Genomic DNA, 19,879 nt, shown 5'->3' on the forward strand with positions numbered 1-19,879 from the left:
GGTTTCCTGGTGCCCTAGAGGTTAGGACTCTGGGCTTTCGCTACCATCACCTGGGGTCAGGAACTGAGATCCTGCAAGCTGTACAGTATGGTCAAAAAGAAAAAAAGAGGGAGGAGATAAATGACAGTTTTGACATGAGCTCAGGTTTCTGAGTCCACACTCTTAACCCCACCCTGTGCTTCCTCGATGAAGTCTATAATCTGCAGTCCCATTTTTGCAGAGGAGGCGATTATGGCTCAGAGAGGCTGGTCACTTTTCTGTAGTCACACAGCCAGGGAGTGATGGAAGCTGGTTGTCTGCAACCCCTAGCTGCAGCCACCAAGCCCTCCTGTCCAAATCAGGCCTTGCCATGGGCTGGCTTCTCCTTACCCCTCCCCACTGGTGCTCCCGGGGGCCAGGTCCAGAGGTTGGGTGGGTTCTCCGGAATAAACTCTTTCTTCTCAGTCTGGGGTCACAGCCAAAGGGAAGCCCTTGATGGCACAGTCCGCTCCAATCTCCCTTCAGTTGCAGACCACTTCCTCCCCCAGGGGTGCTCACATGGCTCTCCTTGCCTCCGCAGACGGCGAGACGGTGCACTACCACTACGGCCTGAAAGACCTGGTCACTGTCTTGTTCTACATCTTCATCGCCATCATCCTGCACGCCGTGGTGCAGGAGTACATACTAGACGTGAGTGCTGGGTCTGGGCTCGGAGGTGGGAGGCTGGGGGGACGCACGGATGGAGCGGCCGCAGCTCGGAGGCCTCCATCCCTCTTTCGCAGGCTCCGGCTGGCCCTGGGGGACTGACCTCCCACACCACACTGTGGTCTCCCTCCTCCTTACCGCCTCCTAGAAGCGGCATTTATTCACAGGAGGGAGCTGCCTGAAGTGTGTCGAAATGGCGTCATCGGGGCTCAGACGGCAAGGGTGGGGGATGTTGCCTTTACATCTTGGCTAAAGACGTCTACCTCGCCCCTTTCTCAGAGTGCTTGCCTTCAACTAAACACTGTATGCATGTACAACACTCATACGAAATAGCTTCAGCCCCTTTATTGGGAGAGCAAAGGCATTTGAAGCTTGCCCGTTACCCATACGTTTACATATTTAACATGCCAGGTCCCTCTCTCTATTCTTTAGAAAATCAGCAAACGGCTTCATCTCTCCAAAGTCAAGCACAGCAAATTCAACGAGTCTGGGCAGTTGGTGGTCTTTCATCTCAGCTCGGTGATCTGGTGCTTCTACGTGGTGGTGACGGTGAGTGATCCTCGTGACTGCTGACGGCTGGGGCCCCGGGCAGCCGTGGTATCGTGGTGGAAGAGGGGTCAGTGGTTTACGGGCTGTGTGAAGCCAGGGAGTATCATCTGGTCCCAAAGTAAACACTCCTTTATAGCTAGGATGTGATGTCACGGGGATGACAGCAATTAGCTCCATAGCTCCGTGTCCCCTCCCAGGGCCCCCTCACGGTGCTGTCCCTTGAGCTGAGGTTTATCTTCATCCGGGCACCTGGGTCATGGATTGAAGAAATCCAAGCTCAGGTTTCGCAGTGGTCCTGGGGTCACGTGGTTCTGCAGTGGACAGGACTTGAGGCTCTGCTTTGGTTTCACCACGTTGGCCTCCCAGGGCATGCCCCCCCCCCCCCCCCAGTCAGCACCGCCTCCAATGAATGCCTGGAGGACCAGATAGCTGACCTGCCTCCCCTCTTTGCACAATACGACTGTTAAGCAACCTTTGATACAGCAAAATTCCTTTGTACAGCAGAATGTGGACAGTCCTTTGAAGTTCGCTCTAACAAGCTGGTTGTGCTAGGAAGTTTTTAATTCCCCAGCCACAGCCTGGAGCACCTCCTGTCTGTAACCAGGTCTCTTCCTCAGGAGCTAGAATCGTCCTGTGAGAAATCCAGGCCAGGGGCCTGGAAAATTCTGCAACCTTGTGATCTTTTAGGAGCTTCTTTCCCTGCCTGCCCTGACTCCTCACCTCCCTTCCTCTTCCTGAGCGACACTCTCCCATCCTCAGGACCTCATTGTCTCTGGTCTGAACCCTGGACACATGTTCTCAAAGCAGGACTCAGCGTGTCCTTCAGCATGTTGCCTGTATTTCTGTAACCACAGAACACCAGGAATTTGAAACCCAGGGCCCCAGGCCTCTGTGCAGCGGAGCAGGCCCTGGGGTGGACTTTCGGGGTGGTCTGTGCAAGTAGCGCCCCCTGATGTTGTGCAGCACAGACGGGCCCCAGGAGGTGTCCACAGTGCTGGGCTCCGATCTCTCCCTGCCGCTGGGTGTTTGGGTCCCGCGGCCTCTGGAGACCCGGAGCTCCCTTGAGGCAGAGCAGCCCTGGGGTCCCTCAGACACCTCACTGCTCTTGCCTCATCTCTGAATCACTGTTGCCCTTTCAATCTCACCCCACTGTCCACCCGAGCTGTGACCCAGCTACTCACCCAGGGGATTTCCCACCCCCTCCAGAGTGCGCAAGGCTCCACGCCAAGTCCCTGCTTCTCCCAGGCCTGTCGAGGGCTTGGAAGCGAGGCTCATTAGTCTGGCGCGGTTGCGCTTTCCTGGGTTCACTCCCAACAGGCTTTTACTGTGGTGACAGCCAGGCCTCCACTCAGCGCCTCCAGCTAGAGATAGACCAAGGGAACCTGGAAAGTTCCAGTGACCCCGGTCCTTATCCACCGTGCGGCTCTTAGCCCTCACGTGCTCCCTCCATGCCATTCCAAGTGAAAGTGACTGAAGAAGAGAGGGTCGTTATGTAAAAGGAGTAAAAAGCAGCTAGGCTTTTAAAATCATATCTTTCTGTTATGAGGAACTTTTTCTCAATTCTCTTTCACCCTCCAGCCAGTTCCTCAGCAGTCCCCCTGCCTCCACCAGAACGTGGAGGGCCTGTTCCCTGCTTTCTGCCTGCATCTCTGCCCCCAGGCCGGTGGGTCTCTCCAGGGGACACTGGACAGTATGCTACCGGCATCTAGGGGTTCGAGGCCAGCGATAAGCTGAGTGTCCTGCAGTGTACAGGAGAGTTTCCACAGCAAAGACCAGTCTGGCCCTGGGGTGTCACTAGTGCCACAGCTAGGCAGCCTTGATCTGTAATCTAGGCCACCATCATCCTTGCTGGACCACTTGTAGAAGGCGGCTGTTTCCACTCCTGTATCCATCCACCCACCCCCATCCATTGTCTGCCCAGCCAGACAGATCTTCATAGAATGTAAACCAAGTCATGCACCCCCTGCTTTCAAAGCTGCTGTCCCACTTGCGGGGAAATTATGCTTTTTCCTAAGCTCTGGGCCAGCCTTTTCCATCTCTTCTCACTCGCCCCAGCCCCCACCGTTCCTCTCACTCTCCTGGCCTTCCTGCCTCCTGGGCATCGCAGGCAGCGCTCCATCCCCTGACATCCATGCCTTCCAACTCTCCACCTAAACGTCACCTCCGCAGAGAACTCCCCTCCTCTTATATCTGCTGCACTCTGCCCTCTACTCTGGTGTTTCTTGTTAACGCGTGTTCTCTGCTCCCTGCTTCTGCCTAGCACTGCTCCCAGAGTTGTGCTCACAGCTGGCCCCCCAGTTCAGTTCTCGCTGTGTTCCCAGCAGGTACAGCCTGTACTGAGTGCACTCTCAATATTGTTGTGAGAGGGAATAAACTGCAAACGTATCTTCTTGTTCCAGCTTTCAGCAGTTTTTAAAGTAATCAATCATTTGTTTTTATGAATTCACAGATAATCTTTTTTTTTTTTAAACATGAGCCATACATAAAAGTTTAAAAAAAGAAAGTAAAAATTGACCCTAAATCCCTCCCCCACAAAATAACTGGTTTTATCTTGGCATTGGATTCAGATTTCTCTCTGCATTGATGTAGGCAGGGTGATGGGGTTGTGGATGGGCCAAGTGATCATTTAATAAGAATGTTAACCTGCTACCTTTAATCTAGCCCAACTACTGTTCATCGTTCAGGGCAAAGAAACATAACTCGACTGTGGAAATCAGGCTGGGTGGGCGCCTGGTCCCCCTGCCTGGCTTCCCAGGGACGGGGACGCCTCCTTTCCTGGTGTGGACCTGCGGCTGGGCGCTCAGCGAGAGCTCTGCCCTCGAGCACCTTCGGGGCAGATGTGCGGGTCAGGGCCGCCTCCTGACAGACAGACTGCCTGGAGCAGAGGCACCTTCGGGGCAGATGTGCCGGTCAGGGCCGCCTCCTGACAGACAGACTGCCTGGAGCAGAACCTCCGCAGCGGTGTTGCTGAAGGACCGGTGGGTCCAGGGAGCCGCTGGCCATATTAGGACTGGATTCTCCTCTTCCGCTGGTGCTTTCTGGCTCTGGGGGAGGGGAGGGAGTGTGTAGGCTCAGCGGGCCTCCTTGCTACCTAGTTGATGTGTAGAACCAGGAAGGAACAGAGGACCCCAAAGGCCCCCAGACGGCATGCCCGGCAGCAGGGGGGGATCCGGGGGCGGCGAGCCCACACTCCGTGTGCTGAGCTCCGAGGGTCCCGGCCTGGGCCTCCCTGGGCGGCTGCCTGGCCCGAGGTCTGGAAAAGACTGTTCTCAGGGCAGTGAGTCATCCTTCCTCTGGCTGCCCGTGCGCCTCCCTCCTGCCCGGCGCAGGCAGGCAGGCAGGCAGCATTGTTACTGGGGCGTTTCTCTGCCGCCCGTTGGCTTCACAGTTCTGACTTCTTTGTCTCTTAAATGAAGGGCCACGCCAGGAGGGTCCCTGTTTAATATCCCAGGATTCTCGGGGCTTTTAATTTCTGTCAGTGCTGCTTTTCTTGGCCAGTCTTTTTTTTTGGGGGGGGGGCAGCAATTCTCCCACCTCAGTCCTCGAAGGACCGTTTTTCTCCTTAAATACATCGGTGCTTCTTCCAGGAAGGAACGTCCTGCCTGCTCTGGTTTCCTGGACAGGAGGGTGGAAGGCTGTGAACCTCTATGCCCGGGGTTTGTGTCTGATGCAGGTGGCGTGTGGGTGGCAGCAAAGGGTGACCTCAATGCAGAAAAGCCCTCTCTTCACCCAGCTCGCCCCGGAGCCTCCCACCTCTGCCGGACTGTGAAGAGGAAGATGGGAATGAGGCTGGAAGATTGGGGGAGAGACCATGACTGCCCTGGGCCTGTGCCCGAGGGCACCCAGTCAGTTGGGAAGCTGTGTTAACGAGATCCTGGTCGTGGGTTTGGGGCCATGGGCCATACCTGAAATGTCCTCAGCTGTTTAGTGATTCAAGCGGGGGTAGACTGGCCCTCCCGTGGAAATAAGGCTGAGGCTCTGTAGCCATCTGGAGGCTCCTCTGTGAACCTCTGGGCCTCCTGCCCCCAGCACAGCCTGGTCCTTGGTCCTGGTGGGAACACCTGGAACTCTTGGCCTCCTCATCCAAGCCACTAGCTCAGTTTCTTTCTGGCGGACCTGGCAACCAGGCCTGGGGTGCCGGGACCAGGAGGCTGGGGGTGCAGCTCAGATTTGTTGTACTGCGGAGAAGTCACCTCGTTTCCGGGGCTCCCTCCTTTCCCTGTCCCTAAGAGGAGGTCAGGCTGCCGTCACGTCCTCTGTTCTCTTTGAGCGCCCCGTCGGTCTCCTCGCTCTTGGTGGGTTGTTTGCTTGTGTGTTTTGTGATCGGGTTTATAAAGTCATCTTCAGCAAGGCTTTGCATGTCAGAACCCTGTATGTCCTTGGACAAGAGTATGTCCCAGTGGTCTCACTGGCCCACGATATCGCCAATGCTGAGTTCTTAGGTGAGGACTCCTGGACACACAGGTGATGTCCGTGTGCGCTTCCAACCCACGTGAAAGTGAATCTGAGGTTACAGATGTTCAGGAGGTCATATTTTTTTGTTTCCGTACTGAGCTGAGGGTGAGGGGACACCGACCTCTTCTCCCGCTGTTCTTTGTCAGATCCTTTCTAGTCTCCCCTTCCTCTGGGTGGAGAGGGTGGTAGCCCTTTGAGGGTCTTCCTGTCCCCATGTGGGCACCTGTGCCCTGGTTCCACAGCCTCAGTCCCCTGCTCTGCCCTCCTGGGCCCTCGGGGTTTTGCCTTTCTTATTGTGAGCTCAGCTTTGCATCTGAAAGAACATATGTTAGATTTAATGCAGCATGTCCAGGTGTTTTGTGATCGGAGGATTTTCAGGTTGCCCCACCCTACCCCACCCTCTGAGGCCCTGGGCTAAAAAAGGCCAGAAAAGAAGGCCTGTGGTGTCCTGGCGCCAGGACAGGGGCTGCACTCTACGATGAGTGTCACACAGGCCGCCGTTGGGGAGGCCTGTGGGGTCCTGCTGTTCTTTTTACTCGCGGCATTGTGAAAAAACAGAGGAGGCTTTTCATGTTTCCAGTGGACGGTGATTCTGGAGTTGATCTGCTTATTCACCCTACAAGCATTTCCTGAGTGCCTGCATGCCAGGCATAATACTCAACACTGTCACATAAACATAAACTGTCACATTTATTTCTAACAATAACTCTGGGAGGGTATTTTTATCCTCATTTTACAGACAAGCCAGCTGAAGCTCAGGGAGACAAACTTGCTCGGAGGATGCGGCCAGTCAGGGTCAGACCCACAGTCAGACTCGGGTCTTCAGTCAGTCAGTCAGACCCCAGAGAAGGGCTCCTCCTACATCACGACTCTTTTATAATAAAGACACGGCCAAGTGCCAGAGGGCCTCCGTGTTCACGTTTCCCGTTGCTTCCTCGTTCTGGCATCTGGGGGCTAGGTGTGGCTCTGACCCCTGACCCCTGGGCCTGCCCTGGGTCCCAGCTGGCCTCGCGGTCACGTCTCTAAATGTGGTCTCTTCCTGCCCATGACAGGAAGGATACTTAACAAACCCAAGGAGCCTCTGGGAAGACTACCCACATGTGTACCTCCCGTGAGTATTGTCACGTTCTCTCCCCCGGGAGGAGCGGGCTGGGTGCACCAGCTTCTCGCCCCAGACTGGCCAGTGCGCATGAAGACCCTCAGGCCTTTTGGGGCCAGTGTCGTGGAGGCTGGTCTGGGAGCTGCTTCCTCCCCCAGCGCTCACGGGTGCATCCTGCAGGAGCCTCAGTGCAGGGTGTCCGCCCGGCTGCCGTCAGGGAGTGCCGCAGATAGCGGGGGTCCAGAGGGCTTATAAACCCCAGACAGTCCTTCCTCGCAGTTCTGGAGGCTGGCAGACCTAGTGTCTGCTGAGGCTGCTTCCTGCTTCCCAAATGGCATCCTCCTCACGTGCAGAAGCAGAGAAGGGCCTCTGTCACCCACTCCGTCACCCTCTGTCACCCTCTGTCACCAGGGCCCTAATCCCACTCGGGAGGGTCCACCCCTGTGCCCTCGTCACCTTCCAGAGGCCCCATGTCCTGGTACCCTGTCACTGCGGAGTTAGGATTTCAAATGTGAATTTCAAGGGTAGGGGGCGCAAGCATCGGGTCTGTAGCGGGTTCCTAAACCACCGGGAGGGAGGGGCAAGCAAAGTCACTGCCTGGAGCTCCGTGGACTGTGCCTCCTGGCACCTGCTCACATCCGCCTCTGCGTCTCTGAGCTCCATTGGACGCAGCACCCTCCCCCCTCCAGCTCTGATGGGACCCCAGGAGGGCAAAGCTTGGCCCTTGTGCCGTGCCCCTGAGATGACTCTCAGCCTTTCCTAAGACCCTTAGAACAGCAGCCCCGGAGACTTAGCGGAGTTGGATCCATCCTCTGTGGCTGAGACCCCTGCCTTCCTTGGCATGTACCCATTTGCCCACTGCCTCCTCCCTGACAGGGCTCTGGAATCAGGCCCCTCCTTAGCCTTTCCTCCTCTGGACTGAATTACCCCCGTCCTCTGCTCTTTTCGTCTGTCTTGTGTCTTTTCCCGGGCTTCCTGTGGCCCTCCACATGTGGAGCAGTGTCCCGGCCCAGGGGTCTCATGCGTGCCAGCCACCCGCCCCAGCTCCTTGCACCCAGCTCTCCCCCATCGCCCCCCCCCCCCCCCAGCCCAGCTCCTCACCTGCCTGCCCCGCCCACCCTGGCGGGGCCTTTCTCCATCCCTCCGGGTGACTGGCCCCCTCGTCCCCAGCTTCCAGGTGAAGTTCTTCTACCTGTGCCAGCTGGCCTACTGGCTGCACGCGCTCCCTGAGCTCTACTTCCAGAAGGTACGGAAGGTGAGTACTCGACGCTCCTCTCCTACAGCACTTGTCCCCCACCCTCCTGCTGCTCCTCCGTCTGGCCGCCCACACTTGGTGGGGGCGTGGAGATGGGGGTGTGAGTGAGATGCTGAGCCAGCGCCTGTCAGAGTCTCCCTGACGTCCTCCAGGATTGTTGGGGGGTGCTGCCAGGTCAGCCTCTTCCTCGCACAGAGGACATGCGACTTTGGGGGAAACCTGACTCATCTTCAGGGGAGCTGATGGAGAGGTGTTTGCCTTTTCCACAGAGATTTTTTTTTTTTTTAAACTTCCCTCTGACTTATTTCCAAAAGCCCTGTCCCCCGGTCCCTGTCTCTTCTTTTTCAACCCAGTCCCGCCCTCTGACCACTGAGTTACCTTTGGGCCTTGTACAGCCTGGTGCATGGGTCTCTGGGCGGCCCCCGGTCTGCCTGTATTAGAGCAGCATCGTTCTGCACCCCTCCTCCCTGCTCTGCAGCTCCCCCTGCGCCTTCTTCCCCTGCTCCTGCATCTCAGGCTAAGGGAGTCAGCACATGTACCGTTTGTGTGTCTTTTTTTGCAGGAGGAGATCCCGCGGCAGCTCCAGTACATCTGTCTGTACCTGATCCACATCGCAGGCGCGTACCTCTTAAAGTGAGTGGGACCCGGATCGGGCCAGTTCTCCCTGGCCTTTTATGTTTGCGCTCCTCTCCACACCGTCATTCAATCGGGAGGCATTTATCAGACACGCCCTGTGTGCCAAGCACCATGCTGACACCTGGGAATACATAGATGGACAGTGGATGGTTCCTTTATGTTTACCAGATTTTTTCTCCGACGAGTAGGAGAGAAAACTACAAAGATAAGTGGGATGAACACTGTGCCACCACGTGGACCACCAGGAGTGACCGCCTCAACCCGAGACAGAGCTGGGAGGGATCTGAGGCATGCAGCTCCCGACCAGGGTGTTGCAGGTTGACGGCAGCCTGAGCGGGGCTCCCGCCCCACGCGTCCAGGTGGGGGCGCTGCCAGAGCTCGTGGCCCTGGACTTCCCTTTGGTCCGCAGTGAAGTGTAGAGTAGGCACTGCCTGGCTGTCCTGAGGTCAGAAGCGTGGCCATCACCTCGAGTGTGTCTGCAGTGAAGAGAATCCCCACTGGGCAGGATGTGTCTTCTAGTTTGGAGTTTTCTCGGGCTGGGTTTTTTCAGCAGGACAGGAAAGCAATGCACTGTGTAACCTTCTCAGGTGCCCCGGGGGTCCGGGCTCTGGGGTCTCCTGTGAGAATGACCAAACAGGGCGACCCAGAGCCAGGTTAGCTCTCCTGTCTGGAGGCTGGGAGCAGCGTCCGTGCCCTGACAGGCCTCTGAAGGGCACGGGCTGTGTGGGGCCCGCTCTGCTCTTGTGCTGCGTGCAGGGCAGGTCTGAGCAAGCCAGCCAGCGGTCACCCAGCAGTCACCCAGCAGTGAGGCGAGGCTGGGCCGAGGGTGCACAGGCAGGACCGCTCGAAGGAAGGGAAGGAGCGTCAGTCAGGAAAGAGTTTCCCGGGATGGGCAGGGTGAGGAGGTGGCCCCTCTGTGGTGGGAAGAGCTGTCTTAGCAGGAGACTTGGTGGGGGTGCGAGGGGCAGAGTCAGGCAGGTGGAGACCTGGGGGGATGCTCTGCAGGAGAGGCGGCCCCAGGAGCAGGGCCCTGAGGTGGGAGCAGGGCTGGGAAGTGAGGTGGAGGCGGTCAGGGGCACGATCCCGCTGGCCAGCCCCTGCTACGTGGAGACACCGGGCCACCTTCAGTCACTTCTCTCAACCATCCTCAGGATCCAGAGAACTTGTGGTTTAAGAGGCCGGTTCACGCGCATGTATTCTTACATTGTATTGAGTTTTGCATCTTCACGTGCCTCTTAGCCGTGAAGACCTGGATGACAAATCGGGCAGTGGGACTCCCTCCAGCCAGTCTCCCCGTATTTCCACCTGCGCACAGCTCAGCTGCTCGCCGTGAACACCTTTTCTGTGCTTGGCCCCACCCCGGGCCAGAGTGATGGGTGCTGTGGTCAGCCAGGTCCACGGTGGGGGGAGCGGGCGGGGGCAGCGGGCCCAGACAGGGTAGGTGAACGGCCGGGCTCGGTGTGGGGAGAGACTCTAGAAGGCGCAGAGCTGAACCGCGGGGTGAGGTGGGGCCCCCGGGCGATGGGCATCTCTCGGGGACTGTGAGGCTCGCCCGTGTCTCCGCAGCCTGAGCCGCCTTGGCCTCATCCTGCTCCTGCTGCAGTACTCTACGGAGTTCCTCTTCCACACGGCCCGGCTCTGCCACTTCGCGGACGAGAACAATGAGAAGCTGTGAGTGAGCTGGGCTGAGGCCAGAGGGTGGGGTGGGAGGGCCCCCGCCCTGGCAGTCTCTGGAGCCCTGGGGTTATTTTTTCCTGGAGCATCTTATTCTGGACACCTCAGTCCTCAAGCACCTTCCCCAACCACCCTTGAACCCGCTTCCCATTTGGGCCCCGAAGGCTGACACTCCTTCTGCACCTCCCCGTGGGCAGGTTCAACGCCTGGGCGGCCGTATTTGGAGTCACCCGCCTCTTCATCCTCACCTTGGCTGTGCTGGCCATCGGCTTCGGCCTCGCTCGCGTGGAAAACCAGGCCTTTGACCCCGAGAAGGGGAACTTCAACACGTTACTCTGCAGGTGAGCTGGCCTAGAGCCTCGTGCACTGGGCCCAACTTTGGCTGGAGGTCAGGAGGGGGCAGTCCCCTAGGTCTCCTGCACTTTGATGTTTAGAGGGGAATCAAAGACATCCGGCCGGGATGGGAGAAGAGATGCCGGCCCCCTGCTTCCGTCACAGCCATCTTTCCTGCCTGGCCCTAGTCTGTCATTCTGCAGGCCAGGTCCCACTGCCAACAAGAGCCCCTGCTGGCCCATGCCTCACGGCGGGTGCTGGGTTTGCAAACAGCCTCTCATTTGTCCGTCACGACCCCTTATGGCCTCTTCACAGCGGGTTCTCCCAAGCGGCCAGGAGGGCAGCGAGGAGGCCACGGTCCTCATGACCCCTGGGATCTGGGGTGGTGGGGATCAGAGATTTGTCTGCGATGCTTGCTGGGTGAGAAGTCACTCTTCTAGAATGATTTGTGCTGTATCGTACCTCGGTTCACTTGAACCGCACCCCGCCTCACCACCCCCCTCCCCCGCCCCCAATGATATGGAGCTTACATGCGCCGTGTTCTGGGCGGCGGGTCCCGGACAGGCACGTGGAGGTGTGACAGGAGCTGGAACCACATCTGTCACCTCCTCCCGGCCTCCCCCGCCACGCGCCTGGAGCTGAGCCCGGCACCAGCCACGTTCTTCCCCGAGGGCTGGCGGGCCAGGTGCTGCGGGGTCCTGGCCATGCCTCCGCTCGAGCCCACCCGGCCCTTCTCCCCGCAGGCTGTGCGTGCTGCTGCTGGTGTGTGCTGCCCAGGCCTGGCTCATGTGGCGCTTCATCCACTCGCAGCTGCGGCACTGGCGCGAGTACTGGAGCGAGCAGAACGCCAAGCGCAGGGTGCCCGCCGCCCCCAGGCTGGCAGCCAGGCTCATCAAGAGGGAGTCGGGTGAGTGCGGATCTGCGTGGGGCAGGCGGGCTCCCCCAGGACCCTGGACCAGACCCGCCGCTCCTCCTCCTCGGGCCTGGGGCTCTCTGGCTCCTGCTGGGGCCTGACTGGCACGTGGCTGGGCCCAGACAGCTTGTAGCGGGGGAGGCAGGTGAGGCGGGGGCCCTCGTGGCCACAGAGGGCAGGGCGGCACTGGGGTGGGGAGCTATGGCAGGAAGCATGCCCTCGGGGTGGCCTTGGGGACCTCATCAAGGGCAGCCGCCTGCCCGCGTGTCCTCACTTGCCCTCTTGCTCTGCGTCTTGGCCTGGCTGTCTCCCAGGATGCTGGCTCTGCCTCTCTCTTCAGGGGTGACCCGAGGTGACAGCGCTAGGGGCTGGCGGATGGGGGACACCCCCTTCTCCTCTGGCCCCTGCCAGGTCCTGGGGCGCTGCCAGCCCCGAGCTCTCCATGCAGCCTGGGGGCCTGTCTGCACCAGGCTCTGTCTTCTGAGTCACCGGCCTTTCTCCAGGTGTGGCCTGCTTGGCAGGGCTCGTGTGTGTTTGAACCAGACACGTGTGCGGCTGGGTGTGGCGAGGAGTCAGGCCTGACCGGGGGCGGGGGTGCGTATGGGGCAAGGCTGCAGCTGAATGAGCCTCTGACTCTGAGCAAGGAGACCGGGGTGTTGTTGACAAGAAAAAGCATGGTTTTTTCGGGCAGAGGGAGTATCAGGCAAGGGGGTACCGCCTTGTCCCTGCAGCCTCTCCACCTCCTCCTGTCCTCCCGGTCAGCTTCCCTGACGCTTTGCTGAAGCTGGCCAGTGCCCTCCAGGGGAGCTGAGGACTCCAGAGGCCTTGGAGTGATTTCAGGGAGGGTCTGGGCTGGCCTCGGTCTGCTCCCAGGTGACCATGTGTCACCCCAGCCCTTCCTGCTGAAGTGCAGAGACCAGCCACCTTAGGGGGGATCAGGAGCCCCTGGAAGCAGCCTGCTGGTCCAGCAGCAGGCTGCAGCCCAGGTTCCCTCGGCTTGTCCCATGCAGAGCTGCCAGGCCTCCCCCGCCCCTCTGCACCCACCCCCACCCCCCGCCTCCCGCTTCAGACGCAACAGAAACACCATGTCCGTCTCCTTTCATTCCCAGGTTACCACGAAAATGGGGTGGTGAAAGCCGAGAATGGAACCTCCACACGGACTAAGAAACTGAAGTCTCCTTAACCTTAAGGCCAAAGCGCTGAGAACAGGAATCCTCTCGTGGGGGCCAGCAGGGAGCCCCCCCACCTGCCTTCCTGCTCCAGACGCCCCGCCTCAAAACAGCACAATCCCGTCTCCACACAGGGCCTTTTCCTCTTTTCTCATGTCTCGGCTGTCTCCTCTTCTTCCTCCGTGAACCGTTCTCAATAAAACCAAAAATCTCCCTCTCTCCCTTCCTCCGGCCGCCTCACCTCCTCCCCTCTGTCCTGGGTGGGTTTTGCTAGAAACCCAGGCTCTTCTCACGGTTCCTTTTCTGTTGCCCTCCTCTTTCCTTCATGGCTTGTTTCTCTTTTTACTTGTTAGTGTACCTTATTGTGCAATTTCTCCATGTCTGATTTTTTTTACAACGAGAGGAGGCTAAACCTGCAGTGCTGCCCATCCAACACCCAGTCCCTGGGACTTGAGTCAGCCGCCCTGTGCCATGGAGCCTACGCCAGGCCAGCAGCAGTGATCTCTGTGTGAATGGGCAGCAGGAGAGACCGGCCCTCTTGGATCATCATCTCCTAGGTGCTGATGAACTGACGAGATGTATGATTCCAGTTCTGCACATGCCATCTTGAGCCTCCCCCCACCGCCACCCTGGGGGCCCCTTCTAGTCCTAAGTGCCAAGGCGTTTGGCTTTGGGACGTGACTACTCGTTCCAGAAGGATGGTGGTGCATCGGCAGCCACCCCTGCTCTCTGTCGGGGACCTGCTAGAGGAGGACGAGTCGTCCCACTCTACAGCAAGATCGAAGTCACTTGCGCGGCGGGCGCCTCCAGAGAGAGAATGTGGCAGAAATGATGGCGTCGACCTGGCCTTCTGTGGCACGTCCAGCTGCACTGCGCTTCTCATCATTCACCAGCAACCAAACCAAACAGCAGTTAACAAACCAGCCCAGCGGGGGACACGCCAGTTCTAAACCCAGCAGCCCTGCCTGTTGGGGGCTGGCCTTGCCCCTGACTTCATCTCTCTCGCTGCAGGAACACTAAGCTCCCCGCTGACCCATGGTGCCCCAGCGAGGGTCACCTAGGCCCCTCACCCTCGAGCCTCACTTGCTGACTGTCCTATGGAGTTGTTGTCATCGTCTGCTGCTGTTTGCTGAGCACGCCCACGGCATTTTGGACGGTGTGGACCCAGGCTGGTTAGGTGGGCAGACCCAGCCTTGTTGACGGGAGTCTTTCTGCACCTTCCCCCGACATGTTCTCCCCCAACCCCCCAAAGACAAGGCTTCCAGGCCTCACGGTGCCTTGTGAAGACTCCAGCAGGGAGCAAGACTCTCAGGAGGAGACCTGAGTGCCAAGTGGAGCTGGTGGGAGCAGGCATGTTAGTGTCATTTGAGAGGCTGGTCTTCTTTCTGACATCAGAGTAGAAAGCAAACTTTGGGTTATTATCCAGCAGGGGAGAAATGGGTCTCTTCATCAAGGCAGCTCCCTTCTCCAGGTCACTTGCCCCAGAGAGAAGTTTTAATCTCCCAGTGCCTGGGATTTGCTTCCTGACAGTCTGGTAGACCCTCACCTCTCTGTCAGGATGAGGCCCTGGAGAGGGGAAGGGGTTCTCTTGATTACCGTTAGGAGAGGGACAATGCTTGTGAAAACGCAAATTCCTCCCATCTTTTCCTTCTCCTTCCCTGACACTTACCTGGGCTGCAAGGCAGAATGCTGGTGAAAGGGGGGCTTGTACCAACCCAGCGGACCCAGGCTAGAAAGCCCTCAGCCGTTCAAATAGTCCCCCTCCCCGTTCGTGGCTGTAGCCAAGTTTGTGCTCCTACCTTGCCAAGGGATGCTGTGTATGTAGCCCGGGTCAGCCTGCAGCCTCCTCAGCCTGCTGCCAGCCTCGCACCCGGCCCAGTCCTCTCTAGGCTGTGTCCTTGGCAGTGACCCCCGGAGGCCACCCCCCATGCTGGGGAGCCCTGCAGCCTCATGCCTTCTCCCTGGGCCAGGGAGGAGGGAGCTGCAGCTGCGGCCCTGCCCAGAGCAGCGTCCCTTTTTGGGTACCAAGGTGATCGCTGACAACACAGGTGTTTGGCGTGCCTGTGGTCTCCTCGGTTCCATGTGGTTCACGGTGGTACCACCAGCTCGGGCCCGGGCCAACTCTCTCTGCATCCTAAACGATGGGGTCGGTTGGTTCCCCAATGAGAGTTGAGGAAATCTTCCCCGCCACGTGAAGCCCCTGGGAACATTACGGGAGGCTAGTGTCCCACACGCCAGCTTCAGGAGTGATTTGAGGGGAGGCTGAGAGGATAACTAGGTGCCTGTCACCCCAGGTGTGCCTGGCACATTTGCTTCAGAGCAGAGCCAAGCCTGTGGCAGGTTGGCTCACAGTGTGTGGCCAGGGGCCGACAGATATCAGTTCCACTTGGTCCTGAGGACTTGGGCTTCCTTGTCTTGGTTTGGCCGTTCTGGCTATGTTCTTCAGTCTCAAATCCTCTGTGATGGCCTGGCCAGACGCCCCCAAGTTTGAGAGGCTGCTTAGCACCATCTGCCAGGAGCCATGCAGACGCTTATCTACCTCAGCAGCCCCACCCCACGCCAGCATCGCTGGCTGGCACATGTGGGGGCACCTGGTCGCGTGGGAGAGGAGGCCCTGGGGTGGCGATCCTAACCCTCCCTGGAGGCTCCATGATGGGAAGTTGTTTTCTCGCTCCAGGTTCTGATAACTGCATATTATTGCTAGGTTATAGGTGCCCCTTCTGAAGGCAGGGCAGTTCTTGGGGACCCAGGAGCAGGCTGAGCTGGACCTGGTCAGTCCTAGCCCTAGACCTGCATCCTTTCCCAACAAGAACCTCTCCCATTTCTGTCCCAAGTGGAGCTACCACACTTCAGAAACCATACTAGATCCCTGCCCTGGCCGCCTCTGCAGAGGCTGCTGTTGACTGGAAAGCCCTGGAGCTGGGCCGGGTGTTTGGGGATGCGCGTGGCTGGGTTGCTTTGGGGACCTTCTTTCTCGTTGCCTTTGACTATTTCCTCGGTGCTGACTAGGAGGTACGGGCAGGGTGTGCGCCCCCCTTCCAGGTTCCACCACAGAAAATTCTGTTCCCTGGGTTCCTTTTCAAGTTTGAAGTGGCTGCTCCCCGCAGCCTTTTGGGTTCCATCCTGGGCTTCGGCCTCCCTGTTGGTTTGTCCTAGGCCTGGGGGCCGAGAAGGCTGGGAGGTCTGCCCATGACTCACGCCCCCGCAGAGGCCTCCATGTCCCAGTGAACAGACCCCCTTTCCTGAGGGTCAGGGCCTGACTCCTGTGGAGTGTGGGCCGTAGGCTTGTGAGTCGGGACCACCGAGTGGTCTCTCTCTCCCCACTGCCATCCTAGCTCACAGCCCTCTCCACAGGAGGGCTCATGCACGGCTGGACAACTGAGTTGTCGACGGATCACTTGGGGCCTAAGTTGCGTCTCTCCCCAGGTATGGCTGGCTCAGCGAGGAGCCTTCACCAGCTTCTCTCTCTCGCAGTTCTTGCATGAGTAGTGATTCCTTTCAGAAGGCTGTGAAAGACCACGGGTCCCCCAGCTGTCTGCCTTTACCAGCTCATTCTTTTATGGAGGTCCTCAGAAAGCACGGGGGCGCTGGCTCTGCGAGGCCTCCTCCTGCCCTGAGCTGATCCTGTATCTTCTTGTCAGAAGTGCCTTACTTGCCGGGGTCTCCTGGCCTCCACCTGCACTGTGTGGCCAGCCCCCGGCCCCAGTACAGCTACGTGGAAAAGGGACGCGGACTGTGACAGTTTCCCCTCATTCGTCTTAGCCTCACCCCCGCCTGTTGTCAGGATCTGGTGGTTTCCAGTTCCTCCTTGAGTCCAGGTGGTCATGAGGACCCCTCTGCGGGGTGCCGCCATGCCTCTGGCCCATGCGCTGAACCCTGCTCATCCAGCTCCCCCAACATGTAGAAGAAAAGGTACCCTCGCAATAGCCTCTTCTCACCTGTTTCCCATTCCACCCAAAGTTTATGCAGGAAGGTGTTTACTCTTACTTCCGGTCACAAGTGTTACTCACAGATGCCCGTGTGACGTGGGTCCGGCTGGGCTGTGGCAGACGCCCCTCCATGCAGTGTTACTTGTTGAGCATCAGCTCCCCCCTCGCCCGCCCCTTCCCGCCACCTCCTCACTCTTCCGGGTTGTGCAATAACTCTCCCAGCCAGTGGTCTTTCCCACAGGCCGCCTGTCCCTTCCAGTGCCCGGCCACTGGGGCAGGACGGGACCCACGGGAGGGTGGTCGTCATCCCCAGAGAAGAAATGGTAGCCATGCTCCCTCTGTCGTTCTCGTGACCTTGGTGGCACTCTAGTGGAACATTATAGCATCGTCTTAGAAGTCCCTGTATTTTTTAAACTGTTTAAAAAGGAAAAAAAAAAAACCATCCTCACGATGGGGCATTAATAGATTAGCATCTGGGAATAAGATCTGTGAGACACCCGAGGCATCACCAGCACTTTGCTGAAAGCGTTCAAGAGTGTGTGTGGAGAGGAGGGAAGTTTTCTTGGGAATCAGCCATGGGTGGACAGCCCTGGTCACCTGATCGCCTCTGACCGGTGGTAAGTACCACCGTCTCCTTGGGTACAGAGTCAAGTGTTTATGTGACGAGACTCTACACCTCATCTTTTTCCGTTTCTCTTGTTTAATAAACATTTGAAGGATGAGCTGAGGCTGTTGGTGCCCTGAGCAACTCATAATGCAGATGTGGACGAAGTATCTCTTCTCTTTTCTGTTTCAGCCTGTTCATGTTATGGACCAAATTTCCAACAAGGAACTCAAGGAAAATTTGTACCTGCCGTATTTATGCTTTCATGTAAAAGGGGTTTTTTTTGTTTGTTTGTTTTTGAGGGGGCTCATTTTACTTTCAGTGAACTTTTTTCCAAATCTTTTCCCCACTGTTTCTGTCTGGTTTTAAAACAAATTACAGTTTTGTATGAATTTTTTAAATGTACATTTTGAAACAAATGATCAAATATTTTTGAAATAACTGAATAAAAGGCATAGAATTATTAGTCTAATTGTCTCAGGTATAATTCCTTTTTACCTGGATGCTCACATTTGCTTTTTAAGTTGCAGTGATTTTATTTCACCTTGAAGTCAGATGGCTATATGGGAATTGATTAGGGTGTTGCTTCAATGCATTTATAGAGTATGTTTCTTACCCTGAAGATTGAAAAGGTTAAAATAAGATTGTTTGAAAATAGTGATATTGCTGGCAAACTTTTTTTTGTAAGAACTTGCACCAGCTGTAATCTTAAGTTTGTACTCTCAAATGTGCTTTTATATGAACAATGAGTTTGCGTCCATTTCAACCTCACTTGTAATGTTTTTCACTGTTAGTAATTTCTTGCATATCTTTTGAGATAGTTGTTCATTGTGGTCATGTGAGTAAGGGAGTTGGAATTAAGGACAGAGAATAAGTCAGTTATTCTGAGTGGTGGGTAGCAGGACGCCTCTTACTTGGTGTCTGTAACGGGAGGTGTAAATGTGGACAGGAGTGTGCCGACGTGGGGTGGGGGTGGTTAGGAAGCTCCAGAAGGAGGCGCACTGTGCCCGATGCCTGCCGTGTGGCTCCCCAGCATCCACAGGGGTGTGTTCTGGGACCCTCAGTGGATCCCTGAAACCCCAGACAGGACCGGGCCCTATAGACACTGTTTTTTCCTATACATACCTACCTACGATGAAGTCTATAAATTAGGCACAGTAAGAGATGAACAATTACAAACATATACCATAATGAAAGGTATGTGGATGTGGTCTCTCAAAATTTTATCTTAACTGTGCTGCACTTACCCTTCTACTTGTGACGTGAGGTGACTGAATGGCTGTGTGGTGAGGTGATGTGAGCCGTATGACACAGACGCCATGATGGAGCCTTGGGCTACTGCTGACCTGACCACACGCCCGGAGGAGGTGCGGCTGCCTGGGGCGGTCCTGGATCTCCACACTGATGGCTGAGGATCCCGGGTGGGACAGAGCAGGAGGGTGCAAGAGTCAGCACAGGACTCAGAATGGCACACAATTTAAAACTTACAAAGTACTTCTGGAACTTCCCATCCAATATTTTCAGACCGTGGCTTGCTGTGGTAATTGTGAAGTGAGGGTGCGGATAAGGGGGATGACGGTGTTACGGTGTCACCTGGCTAAAAGAAGACGGGGCTGAGTCTGTGCAGAAGCCACCAGATGTCCGTGTCGGTGCTGACTAGATGCTGCCCGAGTGCTGGTACCAGCAGTGGGCAAGGGACACGGCTGGCACAGTCAGGGGGCCTGCTGCCCACCTCCAGAGACAGCTTAGGAGATGGGTGCAGTTGGCTGAGGGACACGCACAGGCTGTGAGGACCAAGCAGGGACCGTGCACCTGAGGCGAAGGCGCAGGAGAGCCAGCGGCTCAGCTCGATGAGCTGGGTGACCTTCTGAGCTGGCTTGCTCACCTGTTTTGGGGGAGGCGGTTGGCTGGTTGGTTTGCTTGCTTGATTGTTTTTTGGAGGGAATGGTGGTGTTGAGATGTAGGGACAGTGAATACTAAGCTTGTGGTTTGAATAGAGCACTCAGTGAATTAATTTCTCATAGGAACATGCTTGTGCTCCTACACCAGCAGGATATTCACTCATCCAAGACCCCTGATCTCCTGGAAATCTAGAGACATTTCAGGTACCCCCGAAGCCTACAGGTAACAGGCTTGACTAGATGGTATTTTCAGGGCCCTGGGAATGCAGACGGAGTGCTGGTGGGGAGGAATCCAAAACAGTGCTTATAAAGCTGACTTCAACTGAGGAGCAGCCCTGCTTCTGGACTTCTGAAAGTCCATCAGAGCCTAGTAGGTAACTGGGAGCTGCTATTCTAATCTGTTCTGCTTATCTTGAGGCCGGGTTCTCTAAGAGCAGTTTCTCTAAAAATTTTTTTTTTTAAGCTACAGCCAACATCAGGAAATACATTATACCTCGTGACTCATGAAACAAAAATTTCATGAAACAATACAAGTTAGAGTACCACCCTGTGATGGCTCCTGTTCCATTAGGTTGGTGCAAAAGTAAGTGTGGTTTTGCACTGTTGAGCTTCGTCACTTGGTATCGGAATACATTCTTAAATAAATGTAGTTATGTTATACATCATCTTAATCCATAT

The 19,879-nt window shown here is 56.8% G+C and overlaps 1 protein-coding gene across 5 annotated transcripts in view; it reads left to right on the top strand.

Moving 5' to 3' along the window:
• Positions 1 to 18,066, top strand: part of TRAM2 (translocation associated membrane protein 2) — a 69,649-nt gene extending 51,583 nt beyond the window's left edge. For all 5 annotated transcript variants that reach the window (XM_070456309.1, XM_070456312.1, XM_070456311.1 and 2 more), the window contains exons 3-11: positions 560 to 669; positions 1,117 to 1,233; positions 6,741 to 6,799; positions 7,958 to 8,042; positions 8,605 to 8,675; positions 10,245 to 10,349; positions 10,550 to 10,693; positions 11,429 to 11,592; positions 12,708 to 18,066. In XM_070456309.1, coding sequence (XP_070312410.1) covers positions 560 to 669; positions 1,117 to 1,233; positions 6,741 to 6,799; positions 7,958 to 8,042; positions 8,605 to 8,675; positions 10,245 to 10,349; positions 10,550 to 10,693; positions 11,429 to 11,592; positions 12,708 to 12,781 — 929 coding nt within the window. In that variant the 3' untranslated portion in view covers positions 12,782 to 18,066. The remainder of the gene's footprint in view (positions 1 to 559; positions 670 to 1,116; positions 1,234 to 6,740; positions 6,800 to 7,957; positions 8,043 to 8,604; positions 8,676 to 10,244; positions 10,350 to 10,549; positions 10,694 to 11,428; positions 11,593 to 12,707) is intronic.
• The last annotated feature ends 1,813 nt before the right edge of the window (positions 18,067 to 19,879 follow it).

Source organism: Odocoileus virginianus, chromosome 27 (assembly GCF_023699985.2).
Source record: "Odocoileus virginianus isolate 20LAN1187 ecotype Illinois chromosome 27, Ovbor_1.2, whole genome shotgun sequence".
Taxonomy (NCBI): domain Eukaryota; kingdom Metazoa; phylum Chordata; class Mammalia; order Artiodactyla; family Cervidae; genus Odocoileus; species Odocoileus virginianus.